This window comes from Dermochelys coriacea, chromosome 18 (assembly GCF_009764565.3).
Source record: "Dermochelys coriacea isolate rDerCor1 chromosome 18, rDerCor1.pri.v4, whole genome shotgun sequence".
NCBI classification, from domain to species: Eukaryota; Metazoa; Chordata; order Testudines; family Dermochelyidae; genus Dermochelys; species Dermochelys coriacea.
In genome coordinates, this window is record NC_050085.1 from 15,007,095 (window position 1) to 15,023,987 (window position 16,893).

Genomic DNA, 16,893 nt, shown 5'->3' on the forward strand with positions numbered 1-16,893 from the left:
CAGCTCACTTCATCGGATGCAGAATACAGACTAACACGGCTGCTACTCTGAAACCTTTGTTTAGAGTAGTAGTGCAAATCTCTCCGCCCAAGTGAGGTCTCTTCCAGGATTGTCCATTGTCATTGGAAGGCGAGTCTGAGTGGCTTGCAGTAGAACTTTAGAGTTATAAACACCTTGGGAGTGGAGATTGTTTGCAACTCTGAAACGTTCGTAACTCTGAACAAACCCTTCTGGTTCTTTCAAAAGTTTACAACTGAACATTGACTTAATACAGCTGTGAAATGTTACTATGCAGAAGAAAAATGCTGCTTTTAACCATCTTAATTTAAACAAAACAAGCAGAAACAGTTTTCTTAACTTGTCAATCTTTTTTTAAACTTTTCCTTTATTTTTTTTGCTAGTTTACGTTAACACAGTACTGTGCTGTATAGTATTTGCTTTTGTCTCTGCTGCCTGATTGTGTACTTCTGGTTCCAAATGAGGTGTATGATTGACTGGTCAGTTCCTAACTCTGTATTTGCTCTTGTTGTCTATTGCGACAACAAGCGGTTAAAGAACACCTCTTCACGTTGCTGTGCAGTTAGCTGTCATTTAAGATGAATGCAAGGAATACTATAGCAGATCACCTGCTTAAAGTTGTATTAGCGCTTGCTAACAAAGACCTTTTAACTAATGTACTAATACTCTAGGTCAAGATATTAAAAAGCAACTAATGATTTTGGGTGCTTCAGTTTTTAGATGTACAACTTGAGATGCTTTTAAAGGGGCCTCTTTTTTCAGAAAGCAGGTTCAGTGCGCTCAGAAAATCAAACCCCACTTATGGAGTGTCAAACAGAGCATCCAAAAACAGTCACTTCCGGAAAAATCTTTGCCCTAGCATAGACAAGGCTTTAACTTGTGCTGGGCTGGGGGAAGCACCAATGTCTTGTAGTTCCATCAAGGGATTTTGGTACTGACTGATACCATGAATTGAGGTCAGTAGATGACTTGACACTCTGAACCTGAGATGAAATTAAAATCTAAATGATGAAACCTTGTCCCCTATGCATAAGTAGTCTCTCCTTTTTACCATCCCTTCTTCACTGGTACTCCTTATGATCTACATACACTAACACCAGTGGCACTACAGAATAGCACTCAAGGCAGCTTCCCTGACCTTGCTGTTCTCGGCTTTCTTTATAATCTGATGCTGAGGATTCGGCTAGCTTCTCCATGCTTTTTAAGGTGTGTGGGTTTTTTATTTTAAAGCAATGCTCGTGCGATGGCTGCCATCTTGGCCAACACCCCCGGGGTTGAACCAGGGAACTCCAGAGCTGAAATTGAGTCGCTATAGCTTGAGCTAAAAATCAAGACTCCCAAGTTGCTGCTTTAACAAACCCGTATCCTCTGGGGGTTGTGCCTAGCGGGGGGGACACTTGCCAGTGGGTTACATTTACACTTTTTAAAAGGGGTGTTTAAAATTAGGCCCTTGGTGGCTCCCTAGCACAGGCAATGGCAGGACAAGCTTCACTCATAATGCACTGCCAATGTGTCTCAACCCTTGCCTGGAGGAACCACCTCATGGTATAACAGTAGCTCTGTCTCCTTGGCCTATTCAGTCCCTGACAGCAGCTGTAATGCCAATTGTGCCTCTTGAGTTACACCTGTACCTAGAGAGTATCAGACTATTATTGTGGCCTGGAAAATTGGGTTCTCTCCAGGGCGCTGTCCCCGCTGCAGCTCTGACAAAACTTGTGGCCAACCCAGGCCTAAATGTGACTTTTTTCCACCCACCATGTGGTTAATGCTGTTAATAAACACAGCGCCTCACTGGCCAGGGCCTAGACTAGGCTCGGCTCACGGGTAGGGTTGCTGAATCTGGGGTGCAAACAACTGGGACCTCTGAGCCATTTCTTCTGGGACAGGTCCCACAAAACAGGGATCAATGAGGGCAACCCTACTTGTTGACCTAGTTAGCACTAGCTTTTTTTTTTCCTTTAAAGATCCCCTCCTTTCATGAGGGCTCTGTGCAGCCTCAATAAATCACAGGAGAGTCCCCCTCTCCTCCCTCCTTGATCTGGCAGCAGACCCAGATGGGGAGGGTCCTACCCCCTCTCAAACCGCTACCACTTGAGCAGCAGAATCAGAGTAGAAAACTCTGAAGGTCTGATCCTTGGCTTCTGACTTGAGACCCATGGCTATGAGGTAGCATTAGAGCTTTTGGTGTCTTCGTGCTATTTTAGTTTTGGCTTTTTTCGCTTTCTTTTTTTTTTTTTTCATCTTAAGACACCCACGCAAACCCTTAAATAAATACCACAAATGGGCCTGTATCATATGTTGGGCCAAACTGACTGAAGGCAACAGTCTTTTTGGCCTGCTTGTTAATTGCTTTCATAGGGCCCCCATGAATTAAGACTAAACTTAGAACCATTTACACCAGCTTGATGGAAACGAGAAAAATCCCGCTTGTTGCTGGGGGAGTGGCATAGGAGTGTGGTTTAATTTTTCACTTGCTATTGGTGGTCTCTAAGTGTATAGAGAAGGGATGGCCAACCTGAGCTTGAGAAGGAGCCAGAATTTACCAATGTACATGGCCAAAGAGCCACAGGAATATGTCGGCAGCCTCCCAGCGCCTCCTGCCCACCGGCAGCCCTGCCATTCAGCGCCTTTCCCCTCCCTCCTGATCAGCTGTTTCATGGCATGCAGGAGGCTCTGGAGGGGAGGAGCAAGGGCATGGCAGGCTCAGGGGAGGGGGTGGAGTGGGGGCAGAGCCTGTGGCAGAGCCGGGGGTTGAGCAGTGAGCATCCCCGGCACACTGGAAAGTTGGCGCCTATAGCTCCAGCCCTGGAGTCAGTTCCTGTACAAGGAGCTGCATATTAACTTCTGAAGAGCCGCATGTGGCTCTGGAGCCACACATTGGCCACTGCTGGGGTAGAGCGTGTGTGATTGGGGGTGTGCGTGTGGGGGGGGGCTAATTTTTTAGAACCCTACTAGCGTCTTCTAAGCACTTGGTTTCATTTCCTTCAGCTTCCTGCTGGTTGACAGTAGAGATGCTTTTTTAGGTCTTTCTAACTTCCAAATAGCAACACTGTACTCCCTCTCCTCCCCCCCACTAACCCATATATTTCCAGTCTTCTTTGTCTGCGCCCATAGGGAGAGGAGAGGGATGGGAACTGCCGTGCTGAGATCACACCCAAACTAATTGAGGGGAGAAGAGTTCGGGCAGAGCTGTTGAAATGCAAATGTCTGTTCTTAGGCCCTAGGGGAAAGCTTGTATATGTGAGAATTGTAACCAAGTGGGATGGAAAGACCCACCGCTTTCAAGTGGGTCCCAAGTTCTCCCACCTGGCCTAGTCAGTGAACAGACGCCAATATGAACACCCCAATGGAGATGTTGATGACTGGATGGTACCTAATGTATATTTCTTTTCACACCCCACATTTTTGTTTATAGGTGGTTTCACCCCAACATCAATGGAATAGAAGCGGAGAAGTTGCTCCTGACGAGAGGTGTCCATGGGAGTTTTCTGGCCCGGCCTAGTAAAAGCAATCCAGGAGACTTCACTCTCTCTGTCAGGTATGAAAATGGGGGCAGGAGATGGCTGCACCGGGCAGCTATAGGCATTGGCCTAATTTTGAGGTATGCACTCTTGCAGACACTTGACTAAGTGGGCAAATCCCTGACAAATGCTGATGCAAATGGGCGAGGGGGAGGGGCAGCGGCCTGCTGCATACAGGTACCTGTACATGGGCCTGATCCCAATCTTGTTCAAGTCAGTGGGAGTCTTTCCACCAACTTCCACAAGCTTTGGATCATAGGCCCTGTGTGCACAACCCCCAACTTGTGGATCCCTGTTGAGCATACATAATGGGAAACCGGCAGGGTTCTGTGTTCAGTTGCAAATGCTGATTGAGGGCTTGAAGTGCAAGAGACAAGCTAGTCCTCTGAGTGTGTCCGCTTTGAATCCCTCAGCACCCGAGCAACACAGCATTCAGTCCTGGCAGGACTGAATGATCACTTCATTGTTCCAGGATAAACTCGAGAACCATTCATGTTGTGTAGGCCTTTTGAATGAGACCTGCGAAAACCCAGGTACTGTCTGCTCTGCATGGACAAGATCCCAAGGCAACTTCCATTAAAAATAGGGCTTTGCCCTTGAAAACTGGGTCAGTGTGTCTCATTGTCTGACTTACAGAGTGCAGACCCCCTCAACCCTAGTGCTGGCTGCATTTCTGCACAATCATGTGCACATAACCTTAAGTGCTTTGGGGACCTCTGGGCCCAAAGCCATTATAGAAATGAAGCTTGTGATTATGGTGATTTGGCTTTGGAACGTGGCCTTCCAGGAAACGGTGGATCACGTTCCATTTGTGCCTGGTGGGATTCTACTGATGTGAAAGTTACAATGAAGATAAACATAATGGGTCAGACCAGAGGTCTGTCTAGCCCAGTCTCGTGTCTTCTGACAGTGGCCAATGCCAAATGCTTCAAAGGGAATGACCAGAAGAGGGCAATCATTAAGGGATCCATCCCATGCCATCCAGTCCCAGCATCTGGCAGTCAGAAGCCTAGAGACACTGAGAGCGTGAGATTCCGTCTCTTACCATCTTGGCTAATGGCCATCGATGGACCAGTCCTGCTTGAATTTATCAAATTCTTTTTTTAATCCAGTTATAGTTTTGACCTTCAACATTCCACAGGTTGACTGCATTCTGTGAAGTACTTCATTTTGTTTTAAACCTGCTGCCTATTAATCATTCGGTGACCCCCTGTTGTGTTATGTGAAGAGGTAAATAACACTTCTTCTCTTTCTCCACACCATGCATGATTTTATAAACTTCTATAATTTTCCCCCAATCTCTTTTCCAAGCTGAATAGTCTGGTTTTTAATCTCTACTCGCATGGAAGCTGTTCCATATCCTTAATCATTTTTGTTGCCCTTCTCTGCGAGGTGACCAGAACTGCACACAGTATTCAAGGTGTGACTGTACTATGGATTTACATAGTGGCATTGTGATATTTTCTGTCTTATTAGCTATCCGATAATGCAAAGAATAAAGTTGACCGCCTGAGTCCGTGAGGTTAAAAGGGACAGTTTGTGTGTTCCAGGGGTAGCTTTAACCCCTCCTGTGCCATACCTACCTGGAGCCTTACCGATGATAATTGTCCCTGCCCCTATGCAGGCATCTTCTCTGAGGTTATTTTAGTTGTTTGTAGTTTTTTTTCAGTGGCTGTTAATTTAGGTTTACAAGTCATTACCATATACTTTGGTTTAAAGTAACCCCATGCAGCAATATATTGGTTAGATATTTTTTTCCCATCTGGCAAGGTATTGCTGTGTTACAGGATGTGAGCATAACTTGTTTGTTGGAGGTACTGTATCCCCTCCCCCAAGGCCCTGACTTTTGGTAGCCGCTTGCAGGTTTTAATAGCATTTTTGAATATTTCAAGTGAGTTTTCACACTTGTTGCCCAAAAATATGATCTCGCCCCAGCCCCTCCTCCCCCGATTCCTCTCTCTGATGCTGGAACCCAAAATATCCCCATTCATGCTGATCTACAACAAGCTGGGCATAATGCGGGGGGCCATGGGAAGGAATGTGACTAACTTTTCAGCAGAGTAGAAAGTTTCAGTGTCAGACTTTAATTGCTTATGCTGCAGGTAATCTTTGCAATCAGAAGCTGTTGAGTTAATAAGAGACAGGAAGTCTTTAACTATATTTTCCATTCTAATTAGAGTCACACAGAGCTGCCTTGAACAAGCTGATCACTGGGAGAGAAGCGTAAGACTGGGTTTGTCTGTGTGGTGTTAATGCCTTTTTTTCTTAATTTTTTTTGAGTCAATGTTTTTGTCCGTTTTCAAAGTGAGCCACTGAGGCAACTCGGTAGAGTCAGGTATAGTGGTGTGAGAAGCAGCATCTGCCTGCACAAGCTTTCCTTTCCAGCACTCTGCCCACACATGTCTGCCATTCCAGTGCCTCGCAGGGGCTCTGTTCTTAGCTGGCCCTTCGGCACTGTTCTGAGCAACACGACCGACTGATGATGCAAACTGCCCTTAAATGTGCAACCCCTTCTGTTCTGCTCCTGGCACGTGCTATGATGGAATGGTTAAAACGCCAGTGACCTCCTCCAAAATGGCCACTGCTAGCCAAAGCTTCCCATATCTCCTGTATAAGGAAGTCTATATGTCCCTTGTTCTTGCAGGGGTGTGGGGGGAGGGCAGTAAAGGGAGGTGATCTGGGATTTCAGGGGAGTACCTGGAACACTTTTCTAGAGGAAGAAGACCCTTGTGTTGCCATTAGCCTGATCCATGATGGGGGGCAGTTATTGTATGTGCTAAGGGTACAGGTGCTTTCCCACTATTTGGGAACCAGGATGGTCGATTACTATTTGTAGCCCAATGGAGTCTTGAGCTGAATGGTCTGTAGATGTGACCACATGATAAATATTGAATTGTGGGTAGCTCAACCAAGTCCAATGTCCCTCGCCCACGGCCACAGAGTTGTGCGTCAAGCACAGAACACAAAGTTTGCCTTGAAGTCTTAATATTATCAATTGTGTGGCCACAACCCACTGACACATTTTGATTCAGTGGAAATTCTGAACCAACCTTGCACACAAAGTATGCAATCAGCAAAGCCTGTGATGCTTAAATGTTTCCAGGAAAGTGTGTCTAAGTTTGTGCATTTGATTTTTGCAAGCCAGGTGTCATATCTGAAGCTTCAGATGCTTAAGCAATGGGAAAAAAAAAAATCTTTCTCCCTGATTATCTTACCTTTGATAATGTACTATCATCTAAAATCTTCCTGCCTTAGCCCCCTTCTCATTTCAGATGCTGGCTTTGTCACACACATACATCATGCACATGGCTGCATCATCTCTTGCATACATTTAATGAGTCAGGAAAGCAGTTCTCTGCATGCTCATGTCCCATTGAAACTGACGCCATGTAAGTCTGTGTTTTCAGGAATTGGAACTATAAAGCATAGATCAGTGGACAGAATGAGTAGCATTAGATTATCCGAATTCCAACCAATCATGTTGCCTACCATGTTCTTCAAAGAACTAAACGTGTCTGAAAAGTAAGGAGCAGAAAGTACCTCTTCAGAAAGCAACCTAGCCTTCCACCTTCAGCATCTCAAAGAATGTGTGAAAAGGCAGCTCCCTTCGTGAGAGAGGGGACGTGGTCCGAGGAGAGATGTTAGATGTAGCTCTGGCTGACCAGACCCCAAACTGAGTGATCCACATGTTCAAGGATCTCCAGTTAAGTCTTCCTCAGAAGCCCTTCCACAAAAGATGCAGCAGCCTCTGTCCCCATCCCTTGAAAGCCTCTTCCCACTTCTTCCTCTCACTCTATGCAGCCTGGATTATTTGCTTCTGTCCCTGCAGCAATTACTCTGTGTAGGGTTGGAAATGGAGAATACCCTCTTTATCTTATTTGTACTTATTTGGAAAATCTGGTAACTTCTGAGTGAGTCAGGTTAGTTCTTTCCAAATCAGTGAAAAATCTGAATGGAGACAAATACAAAAAAATCTTCCATGGCCCCATCTCTGTTCTCTTCCTTCCGCCCCTCTCTTAGGATAGTTTTCAGCTAGTCAGTATAACTGCCACATTTGGGATATTGCAAGCTGCTCTTCCAGTATCAGGAGAAGTTTTCTTGAGCAGTCTTTATTTTTGACATGGATCTGTGAGTACTGAACCTTTTATTAACTGAGGCTGTCTCAAGCTCTGTGTACTTCAGCAGTGCTAACAGAATACATTTAATAATAGCTATTGTGACGGGGCAAGGCCAGATGGCTATGGAAGAGTAGTGGGAGATAGATATTAGCTCCAGGCTAAACAAATCCCTGGTACCAGGAAAAGTGAAATGGCAGCTGCTCCAGGTCAATTGACACCTGGGGCCAATTAAGCCCTTTCCGGAAAGCAGAAGGCTAGGTTGATTGGGACACCTGAAGCCAATCAGGGGCTGGCTGAAACTAGTTAAAAGCCTCCCAGTTAGTCAGGTGGGTGGGCATGTCAGGAGTTGTGGGAAGAAGTTGCGTGGTTGGAGAGGCTGAGTAGTACACACCATATCAGGCACAAGGAAGGAGGCCCTGAGGTAAGGGTGAAGTGGAGCTTGAGGAAGTGAGGGTTGCTGTGGGGGAAGTAGCCCAGGGAATTGTACATGTCCTGTTTCTAAAAGGTCAGCTATCATAGCTGATACTATTAGGGTCCCTGGGCTGGAGCCCAGAGTAGAGGGTGGGCCCGGGTTCTCCCCCCCCACCTTTGCCCCTGATTAATCACTGAAACTGGGAGACAACAGAGACTGTGCAAGGAAAGAACTTCTCCTCACCTCCCTCGCTGGCTTATGATGAAAATGGCTCAGTAGACTGTGACCCTTTTCTCTATAGAAAGAAGGGTTATGTGGAGGGTCGCAGTGAGCCTCCTGAGGCTAACGAAATCCGCCAGGAAATGCGGGACCCACGGACGCAAGGATAGAGCCTTGTCACACTGTGTGTGTGTGTGTGTGTGTGTGTGTGTGTGTGTGTGTGTGTGTGTGTATAGACATTTGCTTCAGCATAGAATGGAAAGGGTCTTGCAACTTTAGCTGAAGAAATGCAGCAGTGACTCTAATACTCAGATTAAGGAGGAGATAATATACAAGTTTCTCACGAGTTATCTTATTCTGTGTCTGTATGGTGTTTAGACCAATGTGATCCTGATCTCTGTTAGGGTAGCTAGGTGCTAGGGAAATACGGATAACAAGGTGACTGTGCACACATCAGTGGGTTACTTAGTGCTGAATTACCCTTTCAGGGACTGGCTCATGTGGGTTATGAGAAGTGGAGCCTTTTCACAGGGACCTGGCAACAAGCCAACCCTTCCTATTTTATTACAGTTGCACAGAAAGTCTCTAAGTTGTTGGTCTCTAAGGTGCCACAAGAAAGCCAGTATAGACCAGGATCTTGGGGAACAATGGGGCACTTTGGGAAAGATTTTGTTTGTTAAACTTTCACAGGTTTGTAAAACTTAATTTGGGTTGAAGGACAGTTATGGAAAATGTTAAGGTGGGAGGTGTGGAATGGTGACATCAGAGGTTGCTCAGCCAGTCATCTTAGTGTTGATTTGCATAGCGGATATTTGCATATTGCAGTCCTGATTAAAAGATGTTCTAAAAATACCGTAAAAGCTAGCCCTGTTTTCACCTCGCACTTAATCACAACTCCTTCTTACTGGTTCAAAGGAAGGACTGGATGCTAATTAGGGTTTTGATACCCAATCTTATAAAGCTCAATACTGGCTCTTAACAGAACTAGCCTCTTGCATCAGGTGTGATGTGATGGAAGCTACTTGGCAGGTCAGAGAGACCCTAGAACCCCTCTGTTCTCATGTGGGAACTGGTGCGTGCTTAGAGCTGTGTCTCTGGCCTTTTGAAGCATCCAAATATTTAGAATCACTTCTGAGAAAAGCAAGGATCCATTTACAGAATCAGCTCTCTGTAAATAACTTTAAACAAGGGGAAACAGTATTTTGAAAGCTTCCTGAGATGCAGCTGGCCTTGGGCCACAGCGGTAACACACATCTGTTTAAAAGCACCTAATAGAGACCCTATTAACTTGGTAAATAGGTCACATTTTATGGGAACAGATATTATCTAGGTTTGCTGCATACAACAGAAAATGCTTCTGGGTAATAAAATCTTGCTAGAGTGCATCTCTCTCCCATAGTGATGTCCCTATTATCACTTCTGTAGGACACTGTTATTGTTAGCTAGACGCTGGATTTTATAGGTTGTTCCCCCTTCCTCCCTGCAAAAAGCTGTAAAAGTACTCTCCACCTGGTATTTGACTGACTGATTAAATCTATAACCAAAGAGACAGAATATAGGATTCTGTCATATGAATTACATATACACACTGCAGGGGTCAAATCAAGCTCTGTTACGGAGGAGATACTGTTTGTTTGTTTACAAGAGTATAGACAGAATGAGGAGGAAAGAAGGGGCTGAAAGAGGAATTCAAGAAATCTTGAGAACATCTAAAAAAGCAATTGTCATGGCAGCTTAGTATGTTAGCACCTAAAGGTCCCATCCGAGAACACAATATACGTATGTTTGGTAAGACCCAGTCCCAGCTTCAGAGAGTTTACAGTCTGAATAGGCCAGACAAAGAGTTTTCATTTCTCAGATAGGGAACTGAGAGACTTGCCCAAGGTCACAAACGAGGTCTGTGTCGGAGCTGGGATTAGAAACCAGCTGTTCTGAGTCTGTCAAGTGCCTTAATTGCAAGGCTATCTTTCTCAAGGGCTAGGTTTCTCACCTGACAAAAAGTAGATAAAAATCCTGTTTTGTCTTATAAAGGGCCAAACTCTTGGTGGATGTAACTGCGAGGAACTCACCAGCAGAGAGTTTGGCCTAAATGCTTTTTGTTTGCTGCTATTTCTTGCTTTACAAGTTTGACTTGGGGCTGTGGTTTGCCTGATACCTTGGTACATCCTGGAAATGCCACCTCTGAATCATAAATTTTGTTTTCCCAAATCTGGCTTGACCAGCAAAGTGGGGGAAGTGTTACTTCGGGACCAGCAGGCAGGGAGCTTGTTCTGTATGGAAAGTTTGGACGGGAGCAGAAAACATAAGCCTGGAATCTATGCAGCACAAACCCCGTGGAGAAACCACTGTCCACTTATGAGCTCACTAATTGCCTTATGTTTGTTCTCTCCATTGCAGAAAAATCTTGGGAATGGTGGGTAGCGGGATGGGAGAACTCTCCGCTACCCTCCTGCCGCCCCCATTGAAGCCTGCTTTGATTGAACCATCTGCACCCATTCCATAATTACCCCATGTGGTGATTGCAGGAGAAGTGCCCATCCAAGTTAGGCTACTGCGTGAAGCCATCCCACCTTGCCTCATGCTAGCTGGTGGGAAGGAGGAGATGGCATCAGATCCACGTGCCTGTGGATATTGGTTTGGGGCCTGGTGAACTGAGAGAGAGAGCTAATTCAGTGTGGCTGAGGGGCACCTGTGGTCTGGATGGGCCTGTAAAGAAGGGAAGTGCTTCAACGCTGGGATTTCTCTATAGCATGGATCACCAAAGTTTCCAGCCCCCGACAAGTGAATCTAGTGCTGGTGAAAGATGCCAGAAGGTCTTTCTGAGTAAACAAGCAGGTGCAGCAACAGTGCAGGCTCACATGTGCTTTGAACCTCAGCTGGAGAGACTGATTCTAGGGGGAGACTCTCATCCACTCTCCACGCCCTTTTGATCCTTGGCCACTCTCTGCTAAATTGCTATACTGTGGACACCTATCCAATGGGGAACGAGTGCTGAGAACATCAACTGATTTCACATAGGCCCCTGGGACATCGGGTGGTGGTGAGTTCTAGCCTTCATGCACCCAACCTGGATTTGAACCATTAACTGCCTGGATGACAACGCTCAAGTTCATTCCGGAGCCGTTCAGTTCTCTGACCTTCTGTCTGTCCGGTTGGATGTGCCTCCCAAAAGGCAAGAGAATAACGTTCAGCTCTCTGGCATGATGCAATGGTAGAGAACTAAGCATTTTGCTGAGAACCCAGGCTACTCTCTCTGAGCAGGGCCAAGTTTTCAACCAAGTTTCTAAAATACGTGGGAGGCTCTTCCTGTTTTGCATAGACAACATTTTGGTGTTTTTGCAAGTGGGGTCACACATTGCCTGATGAGCTTTAGGCTGCCTTTGTGGCTCTGCCCAATGAAACATGTGACCAAAAATACTTTGGGGGGACAGCAGCCAAGTGTGGCTCATGTTTTGACTCGTAGACCAGTTGTTCTGCCTTTTGGTGCCAAAAATTATCTGATTCAGGTGCCTGCCAATCTGAGCGTCTTTGGTCTAGAAATCTGCCTGGAAACCTAATGAAGCTGTTCTGGAAGCCTTGAGGCTGTTCTCAGTTGGCCCAATTAAGTAACAGCATGGAGAACAACTTCTCCCAAGGAGGAAATCTAATTATAAAGAAAATCCCAAATATTTTCAACCATTTTTAAAAGGGCGGGGGGGTTGTGGTTCACTCTGGGACCGTGGGGAGGGTTTGGGTGAGCTCTTAGCTCATGCAAAACATTGACTACCCATAGTGAGTTTCACCCAGTTGTTCTGAATACTGGTGGGTGGCTGCATCCCCACTTAATTAGCAGAACATATAGGACAGAATTATTTTCCCTGGTAGGGCTCTTCCAGGCATTGCTGCTCGTCCTACACGTGAGAAGCTGCTGCTGATGTGAAGGTTATACAAGGAAGGGTGGCCAGATTCAGGAGATCTTGTTTTGAATCCTGGCTCGGTCACCCATTTCTTGTGACCTTACACAAGTCCCCTTATCTCCTTGTGCTGCAGTTCTTCACCTGTAGAATAGAAGTAAAAATGCAAAATATCTCTCCTTTTATGTCTAAGTAGATTGCAAAGCCTTCAGGGCAGGGACTGAGACTGTGTTTATGTATTGCCTAGCATGGTGGTGCCCTGATCTCTAACAGGGTCTCTAGATATGACATTGTAATACAGATTATCAGGGTTTCTCATGAGAGAAATTTGGCATGGACGCACCATTTGGCTCAGTTTTGAACTTGCTGACTCTTAAATCTCCAGAGAAGTTGGATTCTGCTAGCAAACAGTGCTGCGTCCGAGTGCTAGAACAATGTCTTTGTTGTCCAGCAGTAGCAATGCCACTGCGTGAGCTGTGTATCTCAGCTTTGCGCACGCTCGCTCGCTCTCTCTCTCTCTCTCTCTCTCTCTCACATATATCAGGCCAGGTCTTTGCATTGGTGAGGATGTTGTTCTGGGATTGGGGTCTGTGGCCCAGTTTGAAGCTGTTCAGTGAGACTTCTAAAGTTGCAAAAGGAGGGGTGGGGGGATGAAATCCCTCAATGCCCTTTGTGCTAAGCATGACCTTGAGGGCTGCCTGGATAAAGGGCCCCGATTGTCCATTTTCCCTTTGCATCCATGCAGTGCTAGCAGCCTTTTGATCGGGGTGGAGGGAGGATTTCAGTGAACTGGGGCTTTGTAGGTTTTTAATGGGCTTGGGTTGTGGGGAGGGAGCCATGGAATGAAACTTCAGAGCATCTGGCCAAATGGCGAAGATGTGGCTTCCATCCGGTGTGTTCTGTGCTGAGCAAGGGCTTTTCACATCCAGCCTCAGGCATGAAATGGCTGGCGAGCTTCATCTGCCAGCTGTGATTAGATCAGTAATGATGCTGCCCAATTTAGGACAAAACTTTTGCCCGGCCATGCTGTCACATTGGGAAGCGTAGCCTAGAGATCTCCCCCCTCTTGATGCCTTTATATGCACAAACTTGCTTTGCATAAGGGTTGATAAGGTCTGATTTTAACCCACGCTCACTCTGCCTCTCACTAAAGATGTTTCCAGTGCGTGTGGTGACGATTACCATCTCTGACTATGGTCAGGGTGTTTTTGAAGGGCTGAGTAACCACAGCTGGAGACAGACTTTGAAAAGACTTTCCATATCTCACTTGAAAAGCTGGCCCTGAATCACCTTGGAAATCTTCCCTATTATGTCCACAGCAGCAATATACCTGAGCATCTGAACAGCCTGGTTCTTCTGAGAGGAGGGTTTGTCGTCTGCACCAAGCTCTGGAGCGGAATTTCATAGCTGGCTTCTCTTTTCTTATAATGGACTGAACTTAAACTCTAGATCCAAATGCTCCCAAACCTTTAAGGCACTGTCTATACCACAACTAGAACAGACTCCGAACAGGTCCAATTCAAGCCATAGTTACAGACCGGTGTTAAGCATGTCCCAGTAACTCCATCAAAACACCAGACCTTTCAAAACTGTCGCTCCTGCTCGGCCTTTGGCACCCGGCAGTTTCGTTTCTTGAGGACTGAAATGCTGCGGTCTAACTAGAGCTATTGTGCTCAGTATATGGGGCTTCTAGGTGAAAAGTGATAGAGAGGAGGTCAGACTAAAATTCACCACTCGCCATTGTGAGCCTCTGTTTACTGTATGTGATGTATCGGGTAGGCATGCAGTGCCGGCCTCTCCAGAGGTGGGTTTTATGTATTGTTGGGCCAAAAATTCTACAGGCACGTACGGTCTTTTTTTTTTTTTTTTTTTTTTTTTCCCCCAACTGGTCCGCTCATGGCAGCATTCTTATTAGCTTAAGAAACGTCTCCTTCTGTGGCAGAATCGAAGGTAAGCGGCCCGAGCTCCCCAGGACATGGGCACAGCTCCACAATGAATGTGGAATTTGCCGGTGGAGCTTATGCTGGTTTACACCAGTGGAGGATCTGGCCTAACGTGGGCAGCTGACGAATCTTTGAGGCAGCGGAGCTGCTAGAGAACATGTGGCTACTGCTGCATTTCTGGAAGGCAGACTTTTTTGCCCTGGGTCACCGAGGGTTCAGCAATACTGATGGCACTTAAAACTCATCTGCACTTCTTGAATAGCTTTTATTGATATAAAATAATGCAGCTATGTGCATTCAAAAGGGACTTGCCTGCTGAGTGGGACCTGAATAAGAGATGCTTTCACAAAATCCATTGGCTTTGATTAAATGAAATGTAACGAGTTCTCCCTCCTTTCTTCATCCTGATTCCAGCCGCAGTGATGTCCAAAGCCTCCTTTTTGATGTCTCAGTCCCTAGATGCAGAAATGATTGTGCTGTCAATTGATGGAGTGACTCTGGAAGCCCATCTGAGGACCAAATCTAGGCCAAAAAACTGCCAGCAAAACGGGGCTAGAACATCAGGTGATGCAAACTGACCTCACTCCATTGGTGCTCATTCCATTTCATTGCTGGCTGGAGACACCGCAGGCCAACACGTGCACGCTTGCAGATTCACAGTCGTGTAGATCAACCTGCCCGTACCCTGTATCCTCTGACTCCTCCCCCCAACCCATCTACACAGTGATGGATGCTTTCTTCCTCACTCAGAAGAACTGGAAGTAGCCCCTCAAGGAAAACTCAGCCTGCAAGGGCTTGTCTAGATTAGAAGAATTTGCATGGAAGCAGCTACACTGATGGAAGACACTGCTGCAAAGTCGTCTTGTAGGCCTGGTGCAGAACTGGGCCTGTACTACTGCAGCTGTCCAAGCGAGTTACATGGCTAAGCCGCACTGGTACCAGCCCCATCTCGCAGAAGTGCAGTGCCTCTAGACTGGGAGTTTGTCCTGGTGTAGTATCGGCGTTCTATATAACTATTCCAGTGCACAACCCGCAACCACTCCTCTTGCAACTTTTCTCCTAGACACGTAGCCCCCTTCTGGGGTGTCCTGTTGAAAGCAGCCTTGCCCAGGGACTGTTCGACACCAAGGGAAGGACTTGCGTTTGGTCCGTGGGCTTTGGATATGGCTCCTCGTTCCGTTTGACCTCGCGCAGACTACATCGTGCCCTTGTAATTCTGTGTTCTCCAAAGCCAGTGATTCTCTTCTGCATGACCTAGCCCACCCCTTGCATCTCCCAGGTCTCCTCCCTCTTGCTGGTGCAGTTGCTTTGGCAACAAATAGAGGCCAGGAGCCGCTTGTTCTCTCTCTGACAGGCTCCTAGCCACCATGGATGAGCTCAGCAGGGCTGCCGCTAAGTGCATTTAAAATGCAATTAGCCTGCCTCTTGGAAAGGGTAGCAAGAGCTGTGGCAGGAGCTGGCTCGGTTTTACAAGGGCTGAGGGGGCCCTTGGAAGAAGCCGGTAAACACATGCACTTGGGGCTCAGACACCGGGGCACAGCAAATGGCGAAGTCGGGAGTGGCCAACTGGCTCAATGACTTTAGAGGTGGGGGGGAAGGGAGAGAATGAAATTTAGCTCTGTCCAAGTTCTACTGCTTATTTGCTTTTATCTACAAGAACTCATTGCTTAAAGTCATCCCATTAAAGTTGTTTTGTCATTAAACGAGCATGTTCCCTAATTGATCAGCAATGTAAAGTTGTGCAATGCTCCCTTCTAATGTCGTTTGTCCACTGCTTGCAGGAAGAGCATCCCAGTGGAGCTGGTCAAGCTATCAATTGCTGGCAGTTCAGCTGTCCCTGCCCCACTGCCATGTGCTGCTCCTGCCCTCGGCCTTGGAGCTGCTCCCCAAGCCTCCTGCTTGCTGTAGGGGGGAGGGGAACAAGAGGGGGGGCTAATGTAAGGGTTTCCTCCTCCCTCCTGCTCCTGCACCACGCTTACCCCATCTGCCATAGAGCAGGGAGGACACACAGACTGACAGAGCAGCATCTGGTCTCAGCTTGCTGATCTAATTAACAAGGCAGTGTACTTCTGATCCCACTCTTCATACTTAAAAGGGGAAATGTGCATCTCTATCTCTCAAACACAAACTGTGTGTGTGTCTCTCTCTCTCTGTCTGCCTGCCTTCCCTCCTTTCCAGCTGCCTTGTAGAGTGTGAGAGTTAACCCTTGAGGGCTCAGCCAATTGCTAGTTCATCATTTAGCAGTAAGGCATTCCCTGGGAAATACCCCACCCTCTGACTCCTCCACCTCAACCAAGCTTCATAATCATCATCACTGTGTACCAGAAGTCTTATGGGGAAATTGGATTCGCTTAACATCGTTTCGCTTAAAGTTGCATTTTTCAGGAACAGAGCTACAACGTTAAGTGAGGAGCTCCTGCATTAGACTTCTAATGCTGAGGGGTGGTGGGGACCTGAACTCTAGCCAAGGCCGGGTCATCACTTTCCTTTCCAAGAGAGGTCACGCGTGGGCTGGAACTTTCTCCAAGTCACAGCCAGTGCACAGGATCTGAATCCTGCTCTTTCTGTCGTAGACTCCTCTCCCACGTCCAGCAATGGGCACCAGCCACACTCTGCAGCAGCCGCTTTTTTCTCCTCCCGCGCTGGGCTAGAGGGTCTCTGCCTAGCCCATGGAGGCGAGCCTCTCAGCCTGGGTCGACTGACTCCGGGTGTGCTGCCGCCCTGAGAACAGCTGCGTCAACAGTGCTCTCGAGTTGTAACTTGCTCTAT

At 46.9% G+C, this 16,893-nt stretch overlaps 1 protein-coding gene across 5 annotated transcripts in view; it reads left to right on the forward strand.

The window, feature by feature from the left end:
* LOC119844931 (tyrosine-protein phosphatase non-receptor type 11-like) overlaps positions 1 to 16,893 on the forward strand; it is an 84,121-nt gene that overhangs the window by 49,531 nt on the left and 17,697 nt on the right. For all 5 annotated transcript variants that reach the window (XM_038376411.2, XM_043499767.1, XM_043499768.1 and 2 more), the window contains one exon: positions 3,434 to 3,556. In XM_038376411.2, coding sequence (XP_038232339.1) covers positions 3,434 to 3,556 — 123 coding nt within the window. The remainder of the gene's footprint in view (positions 1 to 3,433; positions 3,557 to 16,893) is intronic.